Raw genomic sequence first — 10127 nt, forward strand, 5'->3', positions numbered from 1 at the left:
ATTAGTATTTATCAAGAATTATTTTGGAATTAATTTAGTGATCAAAAGAGACTAATTAAATCTATGGGGACTAATTATGGTAATTAGTTATATTTATATGTGTTGGGCTTATGATCCATGTTGGACCAAGTTCATGTATGGATACATAAAGAGTTGGGCCACATGAACCATGGATCATAAAACCCACGGATATGGATTTGGGTTATACCCATGACCCTTGGAATCCAACATATAAATATGTTACTTCATGACCAAAAACGTGGGGCTTCTTTTCTTAGAGAAATATGGAGGTGTTTTGGTGCATGGAATTCTCTCTCAAGAGTCGCCTTTGTCCTAGGTGAGTTGTGATTCCATTTGAGCTGCAACACTTGGGGCACTAAGTTCTTAAAGGCCAAAGTCTTTCTAGCAACACCAAATACATCAAGACTTCAAGCCACATAAAAAGGTATGTTACTCTAACTAGTATCTTGTATTGTTTATGTCAAATTGCATGCTAGTTATAGGTTTAATGCCTTGGAAACTCCTTTGCATGTATAATTAGTGAAAACATAGATCCAAGGTATTTAGGGTTGTATGTGCACCATAGGATGTTGTAGTATACAAAACCCATCAATTATGTCCCCACGAGGAAAGAGATGATGATTCCTTTGGGAATGTAGATAGATGATTCCTGTGGGAATCCAAATTGTGTATGATCAGAGAAGATAGAGGAAGGTTCCTTAGGAGGAACAAGACAAGAGAGTTCTTTATAACAACTTAGATGTAATCCACGAGGGATTAAGAGTAAGGAATTTATGAGGGATTCAAGAAAAGAAGGAAGAATAAGGATCCACGAGGGATCATAAAAGAGAGAGGAGTAAAACCAAGTGAGCGTGCCTAGTAATGTAGTGTGAAGTTGTTCCCTTAGAGTATGGTATAAGACGTGACCATTGGGTCTAGATGAGAACAAAGAAGAGAAAGAGCATAGAAGAGAAAGAGTAGAGAAGAGATAGAAGAAAGAACAGAGTAAGAGTTAGAGCATTGAATAGATAAAGTTAGAGACATGGTTAGATCATGTACAAACTTTGAGAAAAACATGAGAAGAGGCTAAGAGAAGAGTTTAAGAAACATAGTAGATGACAGTGAAAGAGATAGATGAGATGAGAAAGAGGAAAAAGAAAGATTAAAGAAGAGTAGCAAAGATAAATAAAATAAGATAAAAGAATAGCAATGTTTTCTATTAGACAAAGAGTTAGATGATAGAGTATGAGAAAGAGAATGAAAGAGAGATAAGGAAAGACAGAAGAATAACTCATTAGACACGTTGTGTCTAATATTGCATTAACTTTATGTTTTACAGGTTCAGGTAGTAGCAGCTATGGTACCAGAAGAGAAGATAGGAGCACAAGGAAGATTTAGATAGTAGATTGATATTTATTTATTTTCCTTGTCGTTCTAATTTGTATGTAAGATTTTATGGGAAACCTTTGATTTGTCCTGGGATGTAAAGGTTTTAATTAGAGTAGAATTCCACACTTGTTAGATAAAACTCTTATATATCCCTTAGAATAGATGTATACAAATATGAGTCGTTACATGTTATCTGTAATTAATATGTTTTTAGGTAGATGTGACAGTTGTGTATCAAACCCCGTCCTCTATACTTTTACTCCTAGTACTAGTTGTTTACTCCTAGTACTAGTTGAAGTGCTTATTTGTCATTGTAAATTTGAAGCACCTTTATTGGATCAGTTGATTTTTGGTTGCGCGATGGACCGTTTGTTTATTCATGTTCAGGACAATTCGGTATATATGGCATACCAAAAAATAGCCTTTGTGTATGATTGTTAACTACAATTGGCCATTTAAACAACATCTTCTCCTATGTTTGATTTGCTTAGAGCAACTTCAACTCTTGGCTCATCAATTTCTATAAAATCATCATTTCCACCTTCATTATGACAGGTATCATTGTTAACATCATCGTTATACGTAACATTATCAGCATCACCGAAGCAAGTTCTATAAAATCATCATTTCTATAAAAGCAAGTTCTGACAATTTACTGTTTCAACATAATGAATTTGTCGTTCTACTAGCATTTGACGTGGAACTACTGTTGTTTGAAATGGTGTTGCGAATTGATTGTTGCATACCGACTTGATTGTTTCTACCTCTTTCGTTGGATATGTTGTCAACAAAGTTATTCCTTCTTCTTCTACCTGACCTTCTTCCGTTGCTAGATCGGTTCCCAATAACAACATATCGATTTCCGGCATTGTCAACGCTTCTAAAACGACGTCATTTTCATTTTTCAAAAAAAAAAATAAAAAATTGCAAACCAGCCATATTTTCGCAGAATTTATGGCGAGTTTGGTATTTTCCATTTTTGTGGCTTTTTTTTTTTGGTAAAACATAGAAATAAAATTTATTATGGTTATTTTCTCATAATAATATGGTATTTTAGGTTTGTTTAGTATTTTTTAAATATTTTATTTTGTGAAAATTGTGATAACATTAGATCCCGTCCAACATAGATCAATTAATGCTACTCGATTACTTTGAAAACGGTGCTCATATGGAAGTTTAAGAGTCTATCGGTTAGTACTTACTTACTCTAGCTAGATGGCGACGTTTGAGATCGTTAGAACTTCGAAGACATCTCAAAGCAGATCTCAAAAGTCAAAATATAGCGAGTTTATAATCTCACTGCCACTACTCACTCCAACTTAGTCATGGCACGTCCTCCAACTCATTTCTTCAAGTTCGTCCCTCCAGGCTTCTTATTAAATCTTGTAAGCATTTCTCTGCATCATATACGTACAGCTTGTACATTTTTCACTTACAAGTCATTAATGTGCATAGTTTTGCAATATTCTTTATACATATATACCCCTTCTTCTCGGATACACATTATGTTGTATATACGCATTAATTTTACAGTCGATTCCAAGCTCTTTCTTGACGAACTTGAATGGCAAGAGATGCTCGGAAGCGATACTGAGACGTGGGCGTCACGAATGGTCGGTAGACATTGATGACGGAGTTTTTGGTGACGGTTGGATGAGGTTTGTGAGAGAGAATGGAGTCCAAGAGTTTGACTTTATTGTTTTCAAAAACCAAGGGTGCATGGTGTTTGACGTTATGGTGTTTGAACAATCTACATGCGAAAAACATTACCCAAATCTATTTGACAAGATGGAAGGAGAAGAACCTCTGACGGAATCTGAAACGATCCGTACACATAGTAAGCGGACTATGCTTCATACATAGCTTGTACAGTTTATAATGGTAATTTTTTTTCCATATAACAGTTAATTCATGGGTTGTTGCTTTCATTTTGGTCGACATTATTGTTTTTTGAAAGGACCGAAGAAGGTAAAAAAGCGAAAGAGGAACGATTATGCATATGAAGACGAAGAAATACCTCAAGTTGGTAGTGGCTGTTTCATTGGCAAAATGACACCTTATGTTATCAATAAGTCAAGATTGGTTAGTCATCAACCTCATCATAGGTCAAATGAGATGCTTTTCAACTTTAATATGATTATTGTGTGTATAGCTACTTAAATTAAATTCTAATTACTTGAACAGGACTTTATGGAAAACTACTATTGGAAAAGCTTTTGTGTTAACCCTGTAATAACATTAATCATATATACACGTTTCTACAGCATGTTCCAGTTAAATTTGCAAGATCAAATGGATTGATTACCCAGAGGATACACAGACAAGTGTATCTAATGGATGATACATGAAGAACATGGCCAGCAACACTCACAAAAACGAAAACAGAGCTTTGTTTAACTGGTTGGCTCGAGTTCATAGTAAAAAATCACATGAAAGTCGGAGACGTGTGTAGGTTTGTGCTTGTTAAAAACGGAGAATTGCCTGTTTTCAAGTGCTATAGTATGTATCTTTCTTTCCCTCTTCATACATAGCTATGTAAATCCCCTTTTAAAGCTCACATGATTTTCTTGTTTATTCAAGATATAGGAAAGAATTTAGTGAAAAATCATATTCAAGTAAAGGAGACTAGTTCGACTCTTAACAATCACCCATACTTTATTTCAAATCTGAAGCCTACTAGCTTCAAAAGATCATTTCTGGTAATTTTTAGAACCCATAATTCTTAAGGTAAACGAAATAAATTTTACATATTCATTTTAATCACTTACATATTGCCGGTGCTTCTAATTTCAGTATCTTCCTGTTGACTTTTGGATACCAAATCGTTTAAAAGCAGGGGAAATGATTCTTAGAAACAATAAAGGTCGATCATGGAAAGTTGAACTGAAGAAAGCTAATGAGAGACTTTTATATCTTGGATCCGGATTCACAGCTTTTCTAGTTGCCAATGGAATGGAGGAAGGTGATGCATTCAAGTTTGAGCTTGCTGAGAAAGAGGAGGACAAGCCTCCCATAGTCAACTTTATGTGTACGTTATTTTCTTTAATTTGGATTTAGTTTTTTCTATTCTTTGTATTGATTTAATTAAAAAATATGTTAACTTTAACTTTATACTCTCTCCGTTCCAAATTAATTGTCCACTTTTGACTTTTGAAGTTTTTTTTCTTTAACTTTGACTTTAAATAGTTTTATTTGTGTTATATATTACTTGATAAAACTTATAACAATGGAAAGACATTTAAAATACAATCCATTTATATATTTTGCATCAAGTATTATCTATCAAAAACAAAAAATATTTAAGGTCAAAGTTGAAGAAAAAAGACTTCAAAAGTCAAATGTAGACAATTAATTTGGGACGGAGGTAGTATTATATTTGAACAATCCAAGGCCAGAATTAACAAAAAAAAATTTATCTTGCTCAGTTCTGAAAAGCAACCCGATTAAATTCCACAAACAAGCAAAATTTACACGAAAGGAAGGTTCCATTCTTTGTGAAGATGGTCGACCATACTTCGTCGGTGAATTGAAATCCTACAGCATAAGACAATCGATTCTGATAATTGAATTTAGTTAAGTCATCTTTATAAGAAAAGAGGGAATGAACACTCACAAATTTTTGAATTGCCTTAAATAACTGCAAATGCCTAATTTTATTGCATTTAACAATTTTGAAAATTTTGTACTAAAAATGGTGGTTATTGTAGTGTCTGCCAAGCAGGTTTGCAAAGTCGAATGGATTAATCAATCACAAAGGGATGACTCTCAAAAATGTTGAAGATGAAAGGTCATGTGGATTTAAAGAACCATAAGAACTCTAATTTCTATTATATAGGAGGATCAGGTTGGAAAGATTTTAGGGTTGTGTATGGACTGAAGAAAGGAGATCATTACAAATTCGAGCTGGTCTACAAGGGGAAAAGCCCATCGGAAACTTTTACATTAAAAAAAATCCGTAGAAGCTACTAGACTTCCCTGATGGGTATAAGTTGGTCAAGTTCTAAAACTTCCTTTCACATTTAACATTTGCGTTATAAAAAGACTCTGATCATGCTCTTCTTAAACAGAATTTGACATCTGCCTTTCATGAATGAGCAATAGAGAACACTACTAGAAAAATGTTCAGATGGCTTAGAAATTCACTTTAGGGACAGATTTAAACCTAAAAAATTTGGTTGAAAAGCATGGGTATTTTATACGGAAACTAGTATTAAGTGGTTAGATTTTCTTTGAAAAAATTTATGTGTATCCTTTGATTGTTAGCCCCCTCAAAACTTAAAAGAGAATAAACAAACTAGTAAAAAATTATGCCAAAATAAGGGGAAAATATCCCTAAAAGAGGGTAATGTAACCCGTCAATGAGTAAATTGGTGGAAAAGAGCAACATAAAACAATATACAAAATAAAGTCAAAGAGGTAGAAAAGAAAGTAGAGGATTAAATAGCCCAAGAGAAGCTTCTATGTAATCATGACCGGTCACCGGAAAATAGAGTTATCGGTTTAGTATCGTTGTTGCGCCCTTGCTCTATGTCGACATCTCCTCGCGGCCGTCGTGTCTAGCCATCGCTGACATGTTAACAATGACCACGAAATCCGCAGAGGTGGATCCCTATAATCCTCTGAGGAACCATCGACAACGGGGTAAAATCGGAAAAATGACAGTCAACTACCAATTCCTCAGAGATATTATAGATCCGTAGAGGTGTACAATGGATCCGCAGAGCCACCTCTGCAGAACCATTATAGTCACAGAATTTTTTTGTCATTTAGTGGTGTCACGTCATTTCCTCAATACTATGCATCGTTCCTCCAAGGATTAAAGGGATCCGTAGAACCCTCTCTGCGGATCTCGTGGTCATTTTCCAAAAATCAAAATTTCATGGTTAATTTATTAAAACACCCTCTAACTTTTGGTTATTTCATGAATTTTCTCAAAAAGATGTAGGTACACACCCTCTCTCCTCCTAGGGTAAATATTCATAATATAAACAAACAAATTGACTATATACCCACTCCCTTCTGTGGGTAAAAGTAATTGTACATCATGATGTCATATAAAGTTTATGATAGAGTTACAATAGTTTCAATAATGTTATTATATGTAATAACTTTGGATATTGTTATTTTATGTAGTTATGTTGATTAACTTATTATAAGTAATTAATTTGGTTGTTAATCATACTATACCTTACTGGTAAGTACATATGTTTTTGTTTGTATTATTTAGGTTAAGTATTCTTGTATAAGCTTTTTAATTCATAACCCTAATAAGGAAATTTTTTAATTGTTATTATTTTTTTCATTGTGTTTTTAGCTTGTATTGTTGTCAAAATAACTAATTGTTTGGCAAAATTTATTTGATAATTGTCATTTTATTTTGTTGGTTGTTACATATTAGTCAATTTCCTTATTGAGTATCCATTAAGAAGGAAAAAATGATAGAATATGAGTAAGATATATTACCAGGAGCGACATATCTGATTGTTCCTTTTAATCTAAGTGAACTGGTGTAACTAGAAGAATCATGTCTAGTATGATGAAGAAATCTTGACAAGCCAAAATCACCAAGATGAACAACCAAGTCAGCATCCAACAAAATGTTACTAGGCTTTAGATCACAATGAATATAATCTACAGACGTAGCCACATATATCATGACGTTTTCAACCTTTGTATTCAGACACCTGGATGGCGCCTCGTTCGCTGGACCAACTAGCGGATTTTGGTGCAACCAGTCCTCCAAACTACCACTGACCATGTAAGAATAAATCAGAGCCTTGAAATTATTCCCTTGAAAATCAAGAGCCGAACAAGAAGTTACTATTTTTACGAGGTTCTTGTGACTTACGTGTATATTACTAATGACAAATAGTGTTTTGATCCTGGAGTTGGAAAAAAATAAAAACTAAACATTGCAAATTATTTTAAACCATAAGAACAAATCGGAAACTATTACTATAAAATAGATTAACTTTAAAAAAAGTTCTCTTATAATCATGAAAACATGGATCAGGAGCAAAATCTTTCACTTGGTAATGATGGATTCACTACACCAAAGGGCTTGTAGCCAGTGGTATCACGTGGTGTCTTCCCTCTTTAAGATCGAAGGTTCAAGTCTTGTCGTGGACATAGGTGGAATTAGGTGTTAGTTTATGAGTAGATTTATAAATATATTTTCGGTTAAAAAAAATATGAATGATTCGCTGCCATAAATGCAACACTTCACTTTTCCTCGATTTTCAAACGTTGTTTTGACAAAGCTAACCAATTTTCCATTGCACTTGTTTGATGAGAAATGCCTAAGAAAAAAAACTATAAATATATGTACGATGACTTTTTAAACACGGCATATAAAGCTCTTTATGTTTTTCACTTTTCTTTCTCTAAAACAAAATTTCTACATGTTTAACCAAATAAACAAATTAAAATGTAATTTATTACAAATGAACCAATAAAATACGTTATCATCTTTTTATGTTTAACTTTAATTACAAATACCCTTTGAATATATTCATAACTAAAAATTAAAAAATATATTACATTAATCACAACATTAATGTTATTTTCAGTATATGTGATTTTTGTAGTTCAGAGTATTAAATCCATGCTCGATTGCTCAATTTTCATAATATTACCATAATATGCTTAATCGGTAAGTTGTTAGTTGAATCTCTCATAATGGGTAACTCTCGAATATTGACATGTATAACCCCGGCAGTCCCATCTAAATTCATAACCATAATATTTACTCCTGATCTTACCAACGGGTTTGTAACAACACCATATCACGAAAACCCGTAATATACTCGGGTCTATCAAATCTAAATATAAATCATATATCGTAAATACAATTTAACTGGTAAAAGATACCTCGATGTATCTCGTAACTCGGTTCTTGTAACACACGTATAACGGTATAACTTCATCGTAGAAATCTTCCTCAAACGACTTCCGAGCAGCATCTCCGATCCCGCGTGACAAACTCTCTCAAATAACATGAAAAGCTCTCGTATTTATAGTCTGATGATCCTCACGTCGTGACACTTAGGTCTCACGTGGTGAGGATCTAATGCACTCTGATCTCGATACGTATTGTACTATCTTGCGATATGTCTAGCTGATCTGACCCATCTCATGTTGTGAGAATATATGTCTCACGTCATGAGGAACATTAGACTCTCGTTTTGACACGTATGAATCTCAAACATTCCGGTGACTCATCGCTTCTCACTTCGTGACAAGAATTCCTCACGTTGTGAGGTTCAAAAGTTGACCATTTACTTGACTTTCGTTGAGTTTCTCAAAATAGCAACGTACTTTCATCTAAACTTCAAACGGTCATAACTTTCTCATACGAACTCTGTTTTCGACGATCTTTATATCCACGGAATCCTCTCGATTAACTCTACATCATTTCTTAACTATCCTTTGCTAAATAGCATTTCTAAATTTAATGTAAATTTCCATACTCTATATCATCTGCTCTCCTCATAAGATTCATATCTCGTAATTAAGACATGTTATGAAAAGCCAGGTGTTACAAAAAAGAAGGCAACTACTTTGACTTCCAATAGTCACCCATACTTTATTTCAAATATGAAGCCTTGCAGCTTCAAAAGTGTTAATTTGGGTGACTCGTGTAACCCTTAAATCTTACGGTAAAACTAGATAACTTGTACATATTTGTTTTAATCATGTTAAATGTGACTTGAGCATTTGGAGCGTTCTCATGGAGCATTTAAGTTAAATAGAGCACTTGAAGCTCAATTGAGCACTTGGGTTCATAGAGCATATGACAAAGGAACGGATCATTTGAGAAGAGTTTGAATCATCAGACAAAGGAACGAATCAAGTGACAAACGAACGGATATTCTAAAAGGGGGTATGGAGCACTTTGGAATATTTATACGACATCCTTGTTGAAGGTTTTTTTCGAGAAAATGTGAGGTTTTTTTGTTGAGAAAAACTAAAAAATTGGAGGTTTATTTGGAAGCTGTTAGAAGTGTAACAACTCAAATTTTCAAACAAAATTTTCATTTTCAAATTTCTCAAGACATAGTTCATAGCATCAACCCGTGCCAAAATATAATTGTCGAATACATAATATCACAAAACAAAGTCAGAGAATCCCAGAATCCACATAAACCCTAATCGTCAGGTTGGTGTGTACAATCATGTTGGCGCCTTCCCGCAATCCTGAGATGTACCTGAAACACATTTAATCAACACTGTAAACACGAAGCTTAGTGAGTTCCCCAAAATACCATACACACAAATAATTAGCCTCTCATGGCTAAATCTCGATAAGGACCCTCCGGTCATGTGTCTCAGTGAAGACCCTCCGTCTCAGCATGCTCCCTCCGGTCATAGCTTAACTTATACACAGAATAATATAACAGCAAAAGTCACAAAGACAGAATGCATAATAACACATATCTCAGTATAAGCAGATAAGACCCTCTAATCAATAATACAAATAAGACCCTTCAGTCATGTACATGAATAAGACCCTCCGGTCTCACATAAATTACCACACAAGTATGTATAGTGAGAAGACTCACATCTCGTAGAAAACAAGTAAACCTTGCACCCGAACTGCCGATCTAGAATCCTCCTAAAATATGCCACATATAACTCAAATTAATAAATAATATTAATAACCTCAAATTGCTAGACCGAGCCTCTCAACTAAATCTCAGAAGGGTAAAAAGTCCATTTTGCCCCTCCTTGGTCAAAAG

At 34.1% G+C, this 10127-nt stretch overlaps 1 protein-coding gene across 1 annotated transcript; it reads left to right on the forward strand.

Moving 5' to 3' along the window:
• The first annotated feature begins 2604 nt into the window (after nucleotides 1-2604).
• Nucleotides 2605-6724, forward strand: LOC145115835 (B3 domain-containing protein REM10-like). Its single transcript, XM_079052194.1, has 9 exons — nucleotides 2605-2622; nucleotides 2923-3226; nucleotides 3347-3471; nucleotides 3542-3618; nucleotides 3740-3888; nucleotides 3970-4088; nucleotides 4183-4417; nucleotides 5097-5110; nucleotides 6704-6724. The coding sequence occupies exons 1-9, from the start codon at nucleotides 2605-2607 to the stop codon at nucleotides 6722-6724; spliced, it is 1062 nt and encodes a 353-aa protein (XP_078908320.1).
• Nucleotides 6725-10127: the final 3403 nt, after the last annotated feature.

This window comes from Lactuca virosa, chromosome 1 (genome assembly GCF_052849685.1).
Source record: "Lactuca virosa cultivar CGN04683 chromosome 1, Lactuca_virosa_CGN04683_v6, whole genome shotgun sequence".
Taxonomy (NCBI): domain Eukaryota; kingdom Viridiplantae; phylum Streptophyta; class Magnoliopsida; order Asterales; family Asteraceae; genus Lactuca; species Lactuca virosa.